General features: G+C 39.0%; 1 protein-coding gene and 1 non-coding gene across 51 annotated transcripts in view; both read left to right on the forward strand.

Annotated features, from left to right (window-relative positions):
- CCDC158 (coiled-coil domain containing 158) overlaps window positions 1-19452 on the forward strand; it is a 76509-nt gene that overhangs the window by 28090 nt on the left and 28967 nt on the right. For 22 of the 50 annotated variants that reach the window (XM_081584791.1, XM_081584759.1, XM_081584691.1 and 19 more), the window contains 8 exons: window positions 4465-4584; window positions 5496-5693; window positions 7312-7794; window positions 9734-9923; window positions 12030-12182; window positions 14220-14332; window positions 17273-17431; window positions 18655-18747. In XM_081584791.1, coding sequence (XP_081440917.1) covers window positions 4465-4584; window positions 5496-5693; window positions 7312-7794; window positions 9734-9923; window positions 12030-12182; window positions 14220-14332; window positions 17273-17431; window positions 18655-18747 — 1509 coding nt within the window. The remainder of the gene's footprint in view (window positions 1-4464; window positions 4585-5495; window positions 5694-7311; window positions 7795-9733; window positions 9924-12029; window positions 12183-14219; window positions 14333-17272; window positions 17432-18654; window positions 18748-19452) is intronic. The other 28 variants (XM_081584819.1, XM_081584717.1, XM_081584968.1 and 25 more) reach the window with 3 other exon arrangements.
- Window positions 12846-12952, forward strand: LOC145521717 (U6 spliceosomal RNA). Its single transcript, XR_014065619.1, has one exon. It is a non-coding gene; the product is annotated as a U6 spliceosomal RNA (small nuclear RNA).

The following is a 19452-nucleotide window of genomic DNA, read 5'->3' on the forward strand; positions in this document are numbered from 1 at the left end:
ACTAATTCTTCCAGATATTTTCCTGCCTTTGGGCAACCCCTCCTTTCATTATCACTGTCACCCGTGTGCTGGTCACAGGAGGGGGCTCTTTCTCCTCGATTCTCTAGTTCAAGACTTCAATTTTAGTTAGTTGTTGCACACCTAAAAGAAGGAAAGAAAATTTAGACATGATCTTACTATAAAGGTCTAGACAATAAAGAATAACATGAAACTGTATAATCTCAGTTTTGAGATTTGGATCCTCTACAGGGGCTTTCAAACATTTTTGATCACTACCCACACCAAGAAATCTAGTTTACCATATGATCTAGTACACACAGATATAATCTAAGTACACTTCACAAAATAATACTTACGACACTGGCTCTTTTTCTTCTCTTCAGATACTGATTTGACGCCCACTAGGTTGATTTCATGTTTTCCTGGTGGGTTGCAGTGTGAACAGCACTGCTCTCAAAAACGTCTTCCTTAGCTCTTGGCCTTGATTCTTGTGTCAGGGTCATTTCAACCACTGCCACCTAGAAGTAGCCTTAAGGAGCTGTAGACTTCTTAAAGGCTAAACCCAAGAAACAAAAGCCCAGAGAGAAATATTTGTTCTTTCCTGCTTCTCTGAGGCCTGCCTTTTGTGTTCTAGTTCAGAATGGACTTTTCCCCTGAAGATGGATAGCAGGAATACCCACCCCATTCTGGGCAGATCAAGCCTGTACAATGACTGATATTCATCATACTCAACCCATTCTGAAAAGATTTAATTTTCATTGTTTATTGACAAACCCTTTGAAAAGCCACAAAATATTAAATACTAAGGCTTGACTCACCTGTCTATCTTACATAATTTGAAATTAATATAGCTTTCCATTTGTGATGTTGCTTGGAAACAGCCTTTTCATAAGCTGTCACCCAATTGTTTGCTAATCTGCGTGTTGTCTGATGTATAACACTGTGCTGATCAACCTAAATTTGGGCATGGTAGGAAATTTTAACAAATATTGACATCATAACAGTACAAAAATAGTTTTTGTTTTTATAAACACCCATCTCTTTAGCATTGTAGGAGCATTAGCCCCATATAAATGACTGAAAACCTTTTATATGAGGGTTTTGAGGTCATGTAGATACAAACACAATACTAAAATTATTGTCTTACCTTGCTCTAATGTAAACAATTGGTCATGAAGAATGTTTACAGTCTTAAACAGTCAACATTATTGGAAAAAAGGGGGGCATATTAGTTTAATTAATTTTAACCCAGATCACTGAGACTTTTAGTAAAGCGTATTGAGCCTAATCAAGTTGGCACCTAGTTGATGGTTACCAAGGATCTCTATCGTAACTCCCTTTAGTCAAGGAACACTTAGAGATGATTATCCTGCCATGTAAATACATATTTTAATGTACTCTGACCTGAAAAGCATTAAAAATACATGGTGTAAAAAAAAAATACATGGTGTAACTAAGCAAAGAAGATCAAACACACTAACAAAAGTTATTTTATTTTGTGCTCATGAAAAATTCTATTGTTATGAAATGTTCTTGTTGAGATAAATTGAATGTAGAATTTTAAAAAAACACAGATTCTTTTAATTTCTTTTATTTTCATTTACCTTGACATTGCTAAAGCCTATTAAAACCTTAAAATCTTATAATTAAATAAATAAAATCTTAAAATTTTATTTTTCCACTGCTGTAGTACACATTTAATATATACAATATATACTGTCCAAATGACAGTAAGGAAAAAGTACAGCTATGATTAAAAGTGAGATTTGTGGGAAGAGAAACTTATTATTTAAGAGTATGTTGATATTATACATCAACATATTTTATGAGAGGCAGGCAGTGTTAGTATTTTCTCCTGAGGGTCAGATTCCTTCAGAAAAAAATATTTATTATTTTTAAAAATTGATTACATGACAGATCTGAACAAAACTTTCCCAACTAGAATGAGTAAGTATAGAGAAAACTTGTTTAGCCGGACAAGTGTCTCTTCAGATAAGCAAAAGTATTTTCATACTGATGAAAAGTGATGTTTCAAAGAAGACTGTAGACATAGCTTTCAGACATACAAGTGTTTTACTGTAATATTTTTTCTATTCTTCTCTTTCCATTTTAGGAGAACCTCCAGAATTCCCCTTTACGAATTTGGACCAGTAGAAGCTGTCACTATTGGCTCTGTAGATTTGGCTTTACTCTTAACTTTCGCTTTTTGATAATAAAAATATCTCACAATCTTGATTCTAAGTTTACTTTTCCTACTTTGAAAGCATTTGGGGCTGAATTTCTTACTCAAAAAGTGAAGTTGTAGTAGCACTGGCTGGAGCTATACCCTGTGCAGGGAGATTCTATGCAAATCTCTGCATAGTTCTGCCAATGCACCTCCATGCTGACCGGCAGCATTCCTTATTATCCCAGAACTGTGTGTTTTCGAGCACAGAAAACGAGATAACAATTTGGCACAATTGGTGATATCTAAAATCACTGTACGATTATAATGAGATCCCAGTACTTATTTGTCCAGTGATCCAAAACAAAAAGTAGATTCATAGATGGTGAAAGGGAAAACCAGTGCTGCTATTTAAAAAGAAACAAAAAAGAAAAAAACTAATACATCTTGGATGTCAGTATTTATTCTGGACATTTTAAAAGGCTTTTCTTCATAGTGTTTTTTTACAGCTGTTTGTATCAGCTCAGCTGCTACTTCAATGGTTTTCCCTTTCACTCTCCATTTATCTTTTTGATTGATTAATTAATATAAATATTTTTACTTTTAAAAAGTGAAAGGTAAAAGCAGAGCTATAGCAGTTGAGTCAGTACTGACAACTACAAAACTAATGTTCCTGCAGGGGTCTGGAGGAACGTCTGATACTTAGATGGAAAGATACAAGTTGATTCTTTTTCTTTTTTCTTTGTAAAATTTGGTCTCATAGAATTTAACATTAAATGGTTATCCAAAATTTCTTAAAAAGTGAAAACAGACATAAAATAGCAAGTCTTAATTTAAGCTTTTAAACCACACAAATACTTTGCTCAAAGATAGAAATGGTTTTACACCAGACTAGGAGTCTAAAATGTTTGTTTTAGTCATATGAGTAACTTTTAAAATTGAAAGCATTCTTTTTTTTTTAACAATTTTTAATTTTTTAAATTTATTTATCTATTTTTTTACTTTACATTCTTGTTAAATTTAGAGCTCCAATATGGTTCCTTTGAAAATATAGAATTTCAGCTTTATTAATACTGATCTTATGTGAAAAAATATTAGAAGCAGAGTTGAAAGGAATTTGAAAGATCATCTAGAATACTTTTTTCAAATTATAGATGTATAATTTAGACTCAAATTACAGACTCAGAGAGCTTATGTGACAGAAGCTGCTTCAGAACCAGGCTGTTTGACTCTCAGCCAGATCATACTGCCTTTCTGATCACATTTGTCTAACCAAAGTAAGAGTTGATGTTTTTTTCCCTCAGTATTCGTAATGTCTTTACTATGTGTGCTGAGTTAGTCTTTCCTAGTAATAGTAGAGCTGAAGAGATTGTTTCAGCTGATAGTACTCATCTGTCTTAGGAAGCTGCTTGTGTCCCTGAGGATGAATTGTTATAGGAGCACAAGAGTGAAAGCACTTTTTTATAGGATTATTAGAATCTATGAGCTCATTTCTATCAGTCACCTAACGTTTTATCTAATTCCTGTGAAATACTTTTTTGTATAAAACATGGAATCAATTACAAGGTCAGTTTTGAAATACATCCAATGTAAATATTAAAATTTATATTCAAATTCCTGTAGGTTGTGATACTACTCTGTTGATAAATGTGAAACTATTTGATAGTCCTGTATTAGTATGCTCTTAAGTCCTGTATGTATGTATGTAAATAAAGACATATATATGTATACACACCCATCTATGTATTCATCCTTACCATTTATCAGAGATAGTTGCGTATACATGTTTATATGTAATATAATTAATATTTATGTGCCGAATTAATAAATGAAGATCTTAAATGAACTTAGACCAACTTAAAATAGTATCACGAAATGTTAGTCTTGCTTGTATGTTCTCTAAGAAGATTTAATCACAGTTCCATCCAAACCAGTCAGTAAGTTTTATTCTTTTTTTTTTTTTTTTTTTTTTTTTATAAATTTATTTATTTTAGTTGGGGGCTAATTACTTTACAATATTGTAATAGTTTTTGCCATACATTGACATATTACAGACAATGGCTAAATCTCACAGTACCAAGTATTTCATTTTGGTCAATTTGTCTGGCTGAATTCTACATAGATTTTAAGTTTAGAAAATTTTGCAAAATACATCACAATTTTGTCTACAAAATACATCCCAAAATGAACTCTTATTTTTGCCCCTCATTGCCCCAAATAATACTGTTTGTTTTCCAAAGACTATATTTATTTTATATTACTCATTGACATAGTCAGATTGATTTGTGCTTTCCTTGTAGATAGAAGAGCTGGAGAAGCAGTTAGTTCTTGCAAACTCAGAGCTAACTGAAGCACGGACGGAACGTGATCAGTTCAGTCAGGAATCTGGAAATCTGGATGACCAACTTCAAAAGCTCTTGGTAAGAAGGTGCTCTGAAATATGAATGAGATTCATTCTGGGAAGTTTTACCACAGTATTTCACAAAACTAGTTTCAAATTCCAAATTTTACAACATATCTGTACATTTACACACAGCACAGCATCCTGGACACTATTCAAGTTTTACGTGTGAAATATAATATTGTATACTTTAAGCACAACTGTTAGGGCTGAAGGTGAAGCCTTCAGTTGGGTGAAAGTGATCTTTGAATAGCCATAGTCTTTCAGTTAGGTACTGTGTCCTGCTAAACTGAAGCAGGGTTGAGTGTTCATTTCAAAGCCAAACAACATTCAAAACATATACAAATCACATATAAAGAAAAGTTAAATGCAAATTTAGATAAAAAATTTTTTTGGAAGAGGATTCCAATGGTAGTGAAACAGCTTCTGCCCTCCATTAGGGGTACTACAGGTGGAGAAATTTAGGAAAGGCGATGTTGGTACCCCTTCATGCAATATTTGTTAGGGTTCCTGTAGAACAAGATTCTCTCCCTGCCAAACCTTACCTCAGGCTGCAGGGCCCTGAGCTGCTGGAGTGTCCTTCGCAGGCTAACTGGGGCTTGATGAGCACACGCTCAACGGAGAGCTGACTCTATAAACTGCGGGATAATCCTCACTTCTCTCCCTCCTGTTGCATGTTTCCCAGCATCCTCATGTCTAATCTGGGGTCTAGTCCATTGAGAGTTACTTGTAATGCTAGAAATTATAAGTAAACAAAATGTTAGTTTTCTAGGAAGTCATTGTTCTTTATCTAAAATCATTAAAAAGGAATCCAATTCCAAGATTAAAGTCTTGTCAAATCACATAGAAACTCCAAGGATGATGTAAGGAAAAAAGAGTTTGAAAACAACTATGTAACACGAGGGGGAAGGCTGACATCCCTTCTTGTAGGCCGACCTACATAAGCGAGAGAAGGAGCTGAGTCTGGAGAAGGAACAGAACAAGAGGCTGTGGGACCGGGACACAGGCAACAGCATCACCATCGACCACCTGCGGCGGGAACTGGACGACAGGAACATGGAGGTGCAGCGCCTGGAGGCCTTGCTCAAGGCCATGAAGAGCGAGTGTCAGGGCCAGATGGAGCGGCAGGTGAGGCGGGGCCTCCCCCGGGTAGAGCTGTGGGCTCTGAGAGCAAGATACGTAAACCAGGTATTTATTTCTATGGTTCTGACCTCTTGTTAAATTTCAAATGTTAAACTTCATCTCGCTTTTGTCCACTGTTGAGTAATGAAACTCCCATTCAGTTGCCTTTTCATTTCACCTAGAAATTGGTAACCTAATAATTCGTAATAATAGAAAAGCATCAGACCATAGGGAGATCTGGGCTTCATCTGAGATCTGTGGCTCAGATGGAAAAGAATCTGCCCGTAATGTGGGAGGCCTGGGTTTGATCCCTGGGTTGGGAAGATCCCCTGGAGGAGGGCATGGCAACCCACTCCAGTCTTCTTGCCTGGAGAATCCCCATGGACAGTGGAGCCTGGTGGGCTACAGTTTGCGGGGTTGCAAAGAGTCGGACACAACTGAGCAACTAAGCACATAGGGAGATCTGAGGAAAAGCAGGATTGAAGGTTTCCAGTAGATTTTTTTTTGTTTCCCCTTCCCCAAAGAGGCTTATCCCTCCTTTCCTCCCAAATTGATTAGGAATGATCAATATGCTGGCTGGGTGCTGTCCAGTTCAGCACACCAGGAGTGACATGTGGAGTACTGTGTGAGCACCAGTGTACCTTCAAGACAGGAAGGACATAGTTCCACTGCCTGCCATAATTGCCATGGAGACACAAAAAGAGTCCCACAAAAGAGCTTCCCCAAATGAAAAAGCAAACCAAAGGGACCACCCTTGGCCTAGACCCAGGCAAAGTCATCTTCCTATTCTCTGACCCAACCTGGGCAGGAGGAACGATGCAAGGAGCAGCTGGCAGTTAGAGTCTTGCGCTGTGCTGTGCTCAGTCGCTCAGTCGTGTCTGACTCTGCGACCCCAGGGACTGCAGCCCGCCAGGCTCCTCTGTCCATGGGATTCTCCAGGCAAGAATACTGGAGCGGGTTGCCATGCCCTCCTCCAGGGGATCTTTCCAACCCAGGTATTGAACCCAGGTCTCCCAGGTCTCCTTGTGGGCAGATTCTTTACCATCTGAGCCACCATGGAAGCCAAAGAGTACTAGAGTAGGTCACCTATCCCTTTTCCAGGGGATCTTCCCAACCCAGGAATCGAACCAGGGTCTCCTGTGTTGCAGGCAGATTCTTTACTCTCTGAGCCACCAGGGAAGCCCAATTAGAATCTTACTCTTTTCCAAACAAGGACCAGAGAATGTGAATGTACATTGGATAAAAGCCATCATTCACTTTTCTCTCAAAGGTGGAATTAAGGAGGAGGGAAACAGAAAGGATAGGTGTCTTCACTCTTACCCCACTTTCCACTGGTGTCAGCGTCATCCTAACATAAATTGGTGTGGAAAACTTCCTCAGAGGACACTTGCCGAGCTTGTCCCCACACTACAACACCATTCTGGATGAGCATTGTTATTTAATGAAGGCCTCTCCACCTTGATCTAATTAACACGTGTTAGTCTACTGTCTGTATGAGGTTCTGAGAGCAAAACAATGGAGGTACTGTCGTGTTCATGATTTCACCTTCTTGAGCTAACTTGTCAGATCTCTTGAGACCTCTCCCTGTCTGCCTAAATCCATGAAATTCTTCTTTAACAATCAGATGGCAGCCATTCAGGGAAAGAATGAAAGTCTAGAAAAAGTGTCCTCCTTGACTGCTCAGCTTGAATCCACCAAAGAGATGCTCCGCAAAGTGGTAGAAGAGTTGACAGCCAAGAAGATGACCCTGGAGAGCTCAGAGAGGACCGTGTCAGACCTGACAGCTTCCCTCCAGGAAAAGGAGCGAGCCATCGAGGCCACCAACTCGGAAATCACGAAGCTGCGCTCCCGGGTGGACTTGAAGTTGCAGGAGCTGCAGCACCTGAAGAATGAAGGGGATCACCTCCGAAACGTGCAGACAGAGTGCGAGGCCCTCAGGCTGCAGATGGCAGAGAAGGACAAAGTGATCGAGATCCTGCGACAGCAGATTGAGAACATGACGCAGCTGGTGGGCCAGCACGGGCGGACAGCCGGCGCTATGCAAGTGGAGAAAGCTCAGCTGGAGAAGGAGATCAACGATAGGAGGCTGGAGCTACAGGAAGTAAAGGTCTGTAGAGTGTTTTTGGTGGTTTAGCTTCTGATATATCTCTTTTCTCCCGTAAGTCTGACTTAATTGACGAGAAGTAGGTTCTGTAAAGATAGTTATAGACACTCCGAAATTGTTTGCAAGTATTTTTGTCAGTGTACATGTGTGCTTTTGTGAGAAAGTTTTCACACTTTTCTAAAATTCCACAAGGAGTGGCCCCCAAATGGTTCAGAAGTGCTGATACAAAAGAGAAAAATCAGAAAATCCAGTTTCTTTATGAAGTCTGTCCTGATCCCGTAGTTTTGAGAAAGCATTTTGTCCCCCTTCAGACAGACCTGAATTTGAACCCCATCCCACCACTCAGTAACTGCAAAGCACTAGACTGTTTGCTGAATGTTGGCTTCTGTGTCTGTAAACCAAAATGCAAAATGAAAACCCCCCGAATCTTGTTGGGTTATTTGAGGCTTAAATGAGAAAGTATATATCAAGGATTTAGCTTGGTTCCTGGTCTGTGGAAGACATTTAGAAAATATTAGTTCCCTTCCCCCATTCCACTGTCCACCTGAACCTTATCGTACTGAGTTTGTACCTGTTACAGCCTGGGTCACATTCTATATCTCACTGTGTATGCACGCGTGTGTGTGTGTGTGGGGTGTGTGTGTGTGCATGTGTGTGTGTAAATATCAATTTCTCCTCTTCCCTGTAAGACTGAAGACTTCTTTAAGCAGGGCACACATCTTCATCTTTGTACCCCTGCCCCTGACTTTGTGCCAGTACCCAGAAGGTGCTCAGTAAATGTTTATCAGAATTTAAAACTATTGAATGAATTTTTAAAAATTCAGTTTCCCAAGCTTTATATTACTTTTATCTGCCATGATAACTAGTAGGAAACATATCACATATAATTTATTTTTTCTTTCAGTTTTGTTGAAATATAATTGACATGCAATACTGTATGAGTTTAAGGGATACAGCGTAATGGCTTAATTTGCACATATTTTGCAATGATTACAACAAAAAGTTAACATCTATTATCTCATATAGATACCAAAAAAACAATATTTTTCCCCTTATGATGATTTATGACAAAGGATCTAAAAATCAGCAAAGGCAAAAATTCACCCGAAGGAAACCAGGCATAAGCTTCCTCTCCTGCAGTCGGGCACAAGATGCTTAACCCTGCCCGCAATAAGTTGTGACAATATGTGTCAGATGTTGCCAACCAGGGGGGTTCATCAGAGGCTCAGTGGGCAGGGTTTTGATACTGGGGGCTGATCATATAGGCTCTCCTTACCAGGAAGGGGAATACAGTCTTCTGAAAGGAAAGCAAGGGTTCAGCGTAAATTGTTTCGCTTGAAGAACAGTTTTTAAGCAGCGGGGGTTCGACTGATGGGACCAAATCCAAGTTTTCAGTACCGCCAACAGCCACCCTGACTGGAAGCTTTCATCAGGGCAGCGGTCAGGCTCTCTTCCACACACCACCTTAGCTCCAGTAGCAGCCCCCTCCCTGTGTTCATTCTCTAGCCTCTCACCTTTTCAGTTCTTTTTCCATCATTATTGTCATCTGGCTATTCAATATTGGCTGCTGTCTGTCTCCTCTCCATGAGGACAAGGACATTGTTTGTTTACTGCTATACATGGCCAGGGCAGGGGGAGCCTGCTGGGGGAGGTGCCATGGGAGTAAAACTTGAGTAGGTGCTCACCTAGGGCCTTACCTGCACACTATCCTCAACGTGTAAAATGGAGTCTGGCACAGTTAGGTGCCCAGTACGTTTTTTTTTTCTTTGAATGAATGAATATATAGAATAGGAATAATGAAGGGCTGTAGCCAGTGATACTGGGGATTGATATCTATGGTTAAAAGGTAAAATACTCCTTTTGTTTTCCCACTTCTTATTGCTGCTTTATATTTTATTTTTTTATTTCTTGCTCTGTCTTTTGTATTTATCCCTACATTTAGATTTTGAAAGATAAAAAAGATGCAAAGATACGGGAGCTTGAAGCCAGAGTGAGTGACCTGGAATTGGAAAAGGTGAAGCTGGTGAACGCAGGCTCCGAGAGGCTCCGTGCAGTGAAAGACATCAAGCAAGAGAGAGACCGTTTATTAAGTGAGGTGAAAGCTAGTAGGAATGAGTTAAACAGTCTTACAGGTACGTTACTCCAGTTCAAACTCTGCCGAAAATAGGAGTGCTGTCAGTGGCGTTCCATGAGGATACCAGGACTGTTGTGACAGAATGGGCCCTCACAAACATGGATAATTATGCTGTCCCTGTGCACACATCTCATCACCCGAAACCCTGACACTTCTCCATGAAGTGCTCCCAGAGCTTGCACTCATTAACCATTAACTTTAGTCAGCCCTCAGTGTCCATGAAATTCTGTCCTGCGTTTCCAAGGGGAGAGTGAGAGAAGTGGAAACCTTGAGTCCTCTGAGTCAGATGGCTTGATTAGAGGTGTAATAGTGAAGCCACACGTGTAAATAGACTTACGCAAATTTCTTGGAATGGAAAAATCCAAGGCTTTAAATTCAAGATGAAAATACCCTCAGTTCACTGTTAGTATGGTGCAGGTATTATGTACTTCACACGTATACACACATACACACACATGCATATGTCAGTGATTCCTGGGCATTTACTATGCCAGATGCTGAGACAGCCCTGGGAACAACAGTGAGGCTCCAGGTTAGTTGGAAGCCAGACCTGTATAGAATGTGTCACGTGCAGTGGGTGAAGCACAGTGGCTGGGTGGTGGGTACAGATGCGGGAAAGGTAGGGAATCAGCCTCCTGTTGCAGGTGACATCTGGGTTCGATGGAGGAATAGGAATTTGGCAGGTGAAAAGGAGGTAAAAGGGCAATCCAGGCGGAGAGAACATTATGGGCAAAAGCATGAAGGCATGAAGTAACACAGTGCAACCTCAGAAACACTTATAGGAGTAGAAGTACAAAGGAACAAGGACTAAGAAATGAGGCAGAATGGATAGGCAGAGCCAGACAGTGTGGAGCTGGCAAAAGATCAAGTAAGAGATTGTTGTCACCGAATTTACATTTTAGAAGGACAGAGTCAGCAGGTAAGAAGAGAAAGGCAAACCTAAAGGAGCAGAAGCCAGCCAGCTAAGGAGAATTTTGCAGTAGTCCCAGGGAAAGGTGATGAGAACCTGAACTGAAGCAGTATAATGAGAATGAGAGGAGAGGGAAGAATTAAGCAAGTTTTTGAAGATGGCTGCTGCTGCTGCTGCTGCTAAGTTGCTTCAGTCGTGTCCGACTCAGTGTGACCCCATAGACGGCTGCCCACCAGGCTCCCCCGTCCCTGAGATTCTCCAGGCAAGAACACTGGAGTGGGTTGCCATTTCCTTCTCCAATGCGTGAAAGTGAAAAGTGAAAGTGAAGTCGCTCAGTCGTCTCCGACTCTTTGCGACCCCACGGACTGCAGCCTACCAGGCTCCTCCGTCCATGGGATTTTCCAGGCAAGAGTACTTGAGTGGGTTGTCATTGCCTTCTCCGTTTTGGAGATTGAATCAACAGTAAATGACCAGAGGGGTTGTGTGTATGCTTCTGGTTTTAAATTTGTAGTGGGAGAACAACATCGGAGAGAACGAAATCAAGAGAGGTTAACTTATAGGCAGGAGGGTGAGGCAGTCAGTGTGAGATCATTGGTCTAGAGGCACCAGGGCATCCACATGAAAGTATCTGGAGAGATGGGGTTAGATCTCAGCAGAGAGGTCTTGACTCTGCTTGTTCCCTTTATAAGTAAATCTATCTATCATATATAAATAGACAAATGTAAATAAATGGATAGTTGAATGTGTGTGTGTGTGTTCTTGTGTATGAATGATGAATGCCAGGTATTTTGATAGTTACTGAAGATAAAAAATCAGGTAAAACACATGGCAGCATCAGGTTACTTACCGAGTCACGGAGATTGATCTGCCTGCAAATGGTGGCTGAATCTGTTGTGGTGGGTATGATTATCCAAGAAGGTTTAAGAGGAAATAGATGTGAGCCAATTACACTGGCTGGAAGAAAAGCAATGAATAATAAGAGTAAAAGAGGATGACCCACCCAAGCAGATTAAAAAGAGTCAGATCCCTGAAAATGTGTGTGTACATCTCATTTCTGTAACAACTGATAATGTAACTAAGTGGGGTCTCTTTCAGCTCCAAAATTCTGTGATCATTAATTATAAATAAAATAAGCTTTATAACAATGGAGTAGAAAAAAATTAACCAACTATTATTGCTTATCATGTTGTACAGAGGACTATGAAGTCTTAAAAAGGAATTTTCGAAACAAAAGTGAAGAAATGGAAACTACTACAAATAAGCTGAAAGTGCAACTAAAATCTGCACAGTCTGAGCTGGAACAGACAAGAAATACATTAAAGTCAATGGAAGGATCTGATGGTCATGGTATGCTTCAGTAGATCTTTTCCTTTTGTTTTTCATTCCCTTGGTCTAGATTTAATAAAACACAAACTGGATTCATTGCCTTCCACTTCTTCACAGTGAAGCATGGTGTGAGACACATACAACAGTAGATATCACTGATGGGTGTTATATAGCAGTTAGAATTCCCAGTATTTTTGAGGGAAATTGATATTTGCTTAATTTATTCCCTAAGTATCAGAATCTTTCTTTTTCTGTAGCTATTTCAATAATTTCTAACAAACCTTAATGTCCATAAATGCCAATTAATTGTTTTTGAGGAAGTGTTGATGTAAATACAGATCACTAATAATTTTCATTCATCAGCCTATTTCACATGTTTACTATCTTCATAAACTTTGTGCCTATGGCTAATTGTCCTTCCCAACTCCTTCTCTGAGATGAAAATGGGAGGGAGAGCCCTGGGAATTGAACTGCTAGGATGAGGAGTCCCTTCTCACCACTTTATACCTGTTCCCTTTTCACTTTGCTGCCCATGTTAATTCAGAGAGGGAAGGTGAGTTGCTGTTTCATATTATTCCTATCATTGTTAGTATGGCTGTATTAGCTGAATATAAGAATAATGATTTAACTAAAGACTATATTTTCTATTTCTCAATATTTTTTCATGTCAAAAGATTTATGTTTGTGCTCACTTCAACAGCCCATGTACCAAAGTTGGAATGATACTGAAAAGATTACCATGGCCCTTGCCTAAAGATGGCACAGAAATTCTTGAAGTGTCCACATTTTGTACGATCCTCAGAGATTCAGCTCTGTCTTTGCTGGTAAACACAAAGAAAATGGTGGGGCGTAGAGAGCTCACTCCAGAGGCCCAGCTGGGGTCTGTGGCCTCCTGCCCATCCACTAGACAGTCTCTTCCTCATGTGCTCCAGGCCTCTCCACAACTCCTCCAGTCCCATTACAGTTGTTAAATTAACTAGGTAACCCTGTATTCACTCTCGAATTAGGATCACCTTAAAGAATTTATTAAGAAAATTACCTTTGAAGGCCAAGCATGATACACTTAATCAAACCAGAATTCTTCAGAGTGGTGAGCAAATGATACCAGACTTTTGCTCTATTAACAAAGCAGGGAACTGTGCCTGTATTAACCCTGGTCTGGACAGTTTAGCTACAGGAACTATATCTTGTTAGCAAGAAGTCAGATCTTTCATCCTCCGATAGTTTGTTTTTAAAGAATACTGCATTTTCTTTTTCTTTTTAACCTCCAAGCTGGACCTAACTCAAAAGCAGTGGCATTTGCAAATCTCTCTTCTCAGCTGACTCTAAGAAACAACATAGGGTGTCAGACTTTGAATTTCCAAGCAATGTGAGCTTTACTCGTCTTTTCAGTGGGCTGCCATGTCTTAAGTATGCAGTGCCCTGCCTCCTGTCTAGAACATTCTCATCCTGTCGCCAGTTTCAGTAAAATAGTCACATATATGCTTATGTGGCCAGTTTGACTTTTGAAACAATAGTGAGTTCTGAGTACATGGCAATACCCATGACAATGGAAATTGAATGGTTTGTGTTATCACTGGAATCTTTTAAAAAATCAATAATAGTAGCTGTCTTGTGTGGTATTTTATATATGAGTTTCTAGAAAGTTATTTTAGTAAAAATACTATTTACATTTTTCATTATACGACTATATATTTTGTGTATATATTTCCTATATGTGTAAGTATGAATTTGGTCAGTATTATTTATTACCACTGGAGATATGGCAACTTACGATGGCCAATGAAGTTAATTCTAGCAAAGAATCACAGAACATCATCATTTATCTATGTTTCTCAGCTCAAAACCCCTGAATAATTGCTGAAAATTGTTATATCCCAATATTGTGAAATCTGAAGACATCCTTTGTGAATGAACACTTCTTGAAACAGTCTAGATGCCTTAGAGGAATCTTATCACCTTTTCATGGTGTTTGACCATCAAATTATAGTCACCTCTCAAAATTTAGAAACTTTAAAAACTAAGACACAGTTTAGTCCCCCCCCCTTTTTTTTTCAGCTATGAAAGTGGCAATGGGGATGCAAAAACAAATTACGGCTAAAAGAGGTCAGATAGATGCCCTTCAGAGCAAGATACAGTTTTTGGAAGAGGCAATGACAAATGCAAACAAGGTGAGTGCCTGTCCTTGGAGTGGGGGAGGCCAGTGTGTTTACTCATTAGTAAACTACAACACAGAGTAAGACACACAGAGGTACAAAGTACATGGGGAACAAGGCAAGAGGTTATTCCTAACTGAGAGAATGAGCAGCAGGTTCCCAAAGGAACAGCTGAGCAGGACCTTGAAAGGGTTAGTTTTTTGGTTTTTTGTTTTGTTTTTTAATAACTACTCTGAAATGAATTTTATTTTCTTTTATTATTTTCTTCCTTGGTCTTCTTTTGTTATTTTTTACGTGTATCTATTCTTTTTCAGATTATTTTTCCGTTTAGATTATTACATAATATTGAGCAGCATTCACTGTGCTATACAGTAGGTCTTTGTTGGTTATTTATTTTAAATATATCAGTGAGAACAAATATACAGATTCCAAGGGGGAGGGGTGGGGGTGGGAAGAATTGGAAGATTGGGATTGACTACATATGCTTTTGATACTATGTATAAAACAGATAACTAATGAGAACATATTGTACAGGGAACTTTACTCAGTGCTCTGTGGATCTAAAGGGGAAGGAAATCTAAAAAAAAAGGGGATATATGTATACATATGGCTGATTGACTTTGCTGTACAGCAGAGACTAACACAACATTGTAAAGCAACTCTAGTCCAATAGAAATTAATTTAGAAAGAAACAAAGAAAAAAGAAAGTAGTATGTATATTCAATCTCAAATTTCCAATCTATCCTTCCCCCCAACCCTTCCCACCAGTAACCATAAGTTGGTTCTCTAAGTCTGTGAGTCTGTTTCTGTTTTGTAAGTTAATTTCATTTGTATCATTTTTTAAGAATCCACATATAAGTTACATCATACAACATTTGTTTTTCTCTGTCTGACTTTATGATTATCTCCAGGTCCATCCATGTTGCTGCAAATGGCATTATTTCATTCTTTTTAATGGCTGAGTAATATTCCATTGCATATATGTATCACAGCTTCTTTACCCATTCATCTGTTGATGGACATTTAGATTGCTTCTATATCCTGGCTGTCGTAAATTAGTGCTGCAATGAATACTGAGGTGCATGTAGCCTTTCAAACTATGGCTTTCTCTGGATATATGCTCAGGAGTGGGATTGCTAAGTCATGTGACAGCTCTAAGTTTAGTTTTTTAAGGAGCCTCCATACTGTTCTCCATAGTGACAATTACCAGTTTACACTCCCACCAAGAGTGTAGGTGGGCTCCCTTTTTTCTGCACCTTCTAAGGCACTTATTGTTTGTGGATTTTTTGATGATGGCCATTGTGACTGGTGTGAGGTTTTACCTCATTATAGTTTTGATTTGCATTTCTCTATTAATTAGTGATGTTGAACATCTTCTCATGTGCCTCTTGCCACTTGTATGTCCTCTCTGGGTTAAAATCTGTTTAGGTCTTCTGCCCATTTTTTGATTGGATTGTTTGTTTTTATGATATTAAGCCACATGAGCTGTTTGTAAATTTTGGAGACTAATCTTTTGTGAGTTGCATCATTTGCAAATATTTTCTTCCATATCGTGGGTTGTTTTTTCATTTTGTTCATGATTTCCTTTGCTGTGAAAAAACTTTTGGGTTTAATTAGGTCCCATTCATTTATTTTTGTTTTAATTTCCATTACTCTGGGAGATAGATGGAAAAGGATATAGCTGCAAATTATGTAGAGTGTTCTGCTCATGTTTTATAGTGTCCGGTCTTACATTTAGGTCCTTAACCCATTCTGAGTATATTTTTGCGTGTGCTGTTAAAGTCTTCTGATTTCATTTTCTTACATGTAGCTGTCCAAGAGCTAGTATTTTAACTGCAAGAAGATACTCGTGGTAGAGACAGAGTGCTTATAAGCACAGCATTTTCAGTTCCACTCTAATGTGACAACTGTGTTCCTAAAATCATGCTATGCAAAACTGTGCAGCAAAAACCACCCTGGGACTTGTGGGTGCAGTGGGATTAGGAGCACGACACTGACAAACTTCATCAGTCACAAAAGAAAAACAGAAACCTAATGAAAATGGTAGCACAGTTTTTCATGTTAAATGTTTAAGAGACACATAAATACTACAATTAGAATGGCCCTTTATCATAAAAATGACCTGAAGTTTGCTTGTGAATGTGTGCATTGAAGAATTGCAGTGTGAGAGTTGTTAAGGGGTATAAGGTAGGTTTTTCTGTGACATAGGATGTGGCTCATAACACAAGGTAAACTGAGGGAGCTAATTGTTTGAAGAGGGTGTATGTTTGCTTTTTGTATTTCTGTGCAGCTCTCCTTATCTGCGTGCTGTTTTCTGCACTGACCTAGTATTTCTTATAGATGAAACCATGCACTAGTAAATGTGAAATCTGTGCTGTGCTCAAATATTCCGATACATCAGTCACTTTGGAAGAGACTTGCACTTTCAGAAGAAGAGTTACAATAGAACTGACCATAATGCTGAAATGCTTTTTTAGAATGAGGCTAACTATTGACAAATATGCACATACATTTGTTATACCTCTCACTGGGCTTCCCTGGTAGCTCAGGGGTAAAGAATCTACCCGCAGTGTAGGAGACACCAGATATGCGGGTTCGACCCCTGGGTCAGGAAGATCCTGGGAGAAGGAGATGGCAACGCACTCCAGTATTCTTGCTTGGGAAAATCCAAGGGTAAGAGGAGCCTGGCGGGCTACAATGGGGTCACAAAGAGTCAGACATGACTGAGCGAACACACAGACATGACTGAACACACACACACTTATCACATGGACTTATTTCCTGTGTCTTTGTTCTTTCCCACTTTTTTCTCCCCTCCTGCCTCAAGTTCCAAATAGGCAAGTGATGGAAGAATAAAACGAAAAGAACAAATCTAGGAAAAGAGAAATGATGTGTGTGTGCTTCAGCATCTACATCACGATATCATTTCTGATATTTGCTCCTGTATACTTGTAGGAAAAGCATTTTCTAAAAGAAGAGAAGACAAAATTAAGCCAGGAATTGAGTACTGTTGCAACAGAGAAAAACAAGATGGCTGGAGAACTAGAAGTCCTGCGATCTCAGGAGCGCCGATTGAAAGAAAAGGTTGCTAATATGGAAGTTGCTCTTGATAAGGTGGTTATTAACTAAATATATACAGTAGTTAACAACTAAAAAGGAAAGCTCCATATTGATAGACACCAAATCTGTCAAATGGGATTGTGTCCCAGTCACCTCACACAAGGAAGAACTATATCCTGTAGAGAAGGCTAAGCTTTAAGAACAAGTCATGATGCATACTTTTTACAAAATTATCTTTTTTTTTCTTTGGCTAACATGAACATAAGAGGAGTAAGATAGAAGATGCGAGATGCTTCTGGTATCCTTTGTGGCCTGAATAATTTAAAATACCACCAGTCTAATTTATCTTCAAAGAAGGACTTCAATACTTGGTAGAATACAGTCTGTTAATAATATCAATAAAAAGACGAAGTAATGCTAATGGGTGGCACTTTGTGGAGTTCAGAAAGTTCAGGTAGAGAATGCAGCTTAATGACTGAGAAGATCAGTGATGACACTATATTTGTCCTTGCCATATATTGTAGAGGAGTAATCTCTCTTTGTGTCACCTGAAAACTCTGGAAACCTGAAAATACTGTATACTGAAACTAGTCCTTGCTCCTTGAGACAACAGAGCCTCCGTGGTGACAGAACATGGTCTGTGTTCCCACCTATGCAAACTTAGGTCTTAGAACATGATATATGGGCTCAACGAATTTCAGTTGTGGTTATCTTTATGTAAATATTTTTACTGTTGCTAAAGCTGTTTGCTCATTTCATCTTTAGTTCATTCATTCTTTTGCATACCCTTCACCTACTAAACACCATATAGATGCTGGGGCTACAGAGAGTAAAGACATGACCTCCAATAACTCTCAGTTTTCTAAATAAAACAGATAAGTAAATAGAATAGCATTGAAACATGTATATTATCATATGTGAAACAGAACACCATTCCATGTTCGATGCATGTGACAAGGGCTCAGGGCCGGGGCAATGGGATGATCCAGAAGGATGGGATGGGGAGGGAGGTGGGTGGGGGGTCCAGGAAGGGGAACACATGTAAACCCATGGCTGATTCATGTCAATGTATGGCAAAAACTATTACAATATTGTAAAGTAATTAGCCCCCAACTAAAATAAATAAATTTATAAAAAAAAAAAAGATAAATGTAACACACTATGCTAAGAATGGGGGGACGTTTCCTTGAAGAGATGGCGACTCTGCACGTACACATTAATAAAATAAAATTGCACAAAGAATGGAGGATAAACCACATGTGGTTGCTTGATTGTAGGCATCTTTGCAGTTTGCAGAATGTCAAGATATAATACAGCGTCAGGAACAAGAATCTGTGCGCCTGAAACTTCAACACACATTGGATGTAAAAGTAAGGTCTTTTGTTTTCAGTAAATAGTAATTTAAGCAAAACTTAAGCCTTGGTTTAATATACTTTTAAGTTTTCTTCATGTATCTTAGATGCTTTCAAGTGTACTTTTAACATTATCTGATATTAACAATTATAAAATCTTTCCATTGTACCTGCTGTACGTATCTTTTTCCTATATAGTAACACGTTGAAGCATCATGCTTTATGTTAGGTTTATATTGAGTGAGGGAAACACAGAATTACTTACCTTGGGGAACCAGAGGTTTGCATACAGGAGGAGGTCAAACATATTTGGCTTGTTTGGAGAATAGCAAAAATGAGGTAATTTGCATGACAAAACAGGTGTGCTTTAAAAATAGTACATTTTCCACTGAAATTTATTTGCTTTTTGAATATATTTTAAAATTGCAGACATACTTTCAAGTCACAATACTGGATACCTTCCCATAGTTGGAAAGGAACCTTCTCAGTAGTATGTCAGAACTGTTGTGGAGTGTTTGGCAGAGTTAATGTAGTAGCCTCCGATTGGAGATGCTGTTTCCTACCTGGAATGCTTACATCAATCACAAGTGTGAAGGCCTCTTGCTAAGTCCAAGATTAGTCCCCAAAGAATAACATGCATCTTGCTTAATACTTTGGCTTCAAACTTTGTGGGGGTTCAATATGTAAGACTGAAATTTATTTGCAAAAATACATTTTGATTTT

This window comes from Giraffa tippelskirchi, chromosome 1 (assembly GCF_054371585.1).
Source record: "Giraffa tippelskirchi isolate mGirTip1 chromosome 1, T2T-mGirTip1v1.2.pri, whole genome shotgun sequence".
NCBI classification, from domain to species: Eukaryota; Metazoa; Chordata; class Mammalia; order Artiodactyla; family Giraffidae; genus Giraffa; species Giraffa tippelskirchi.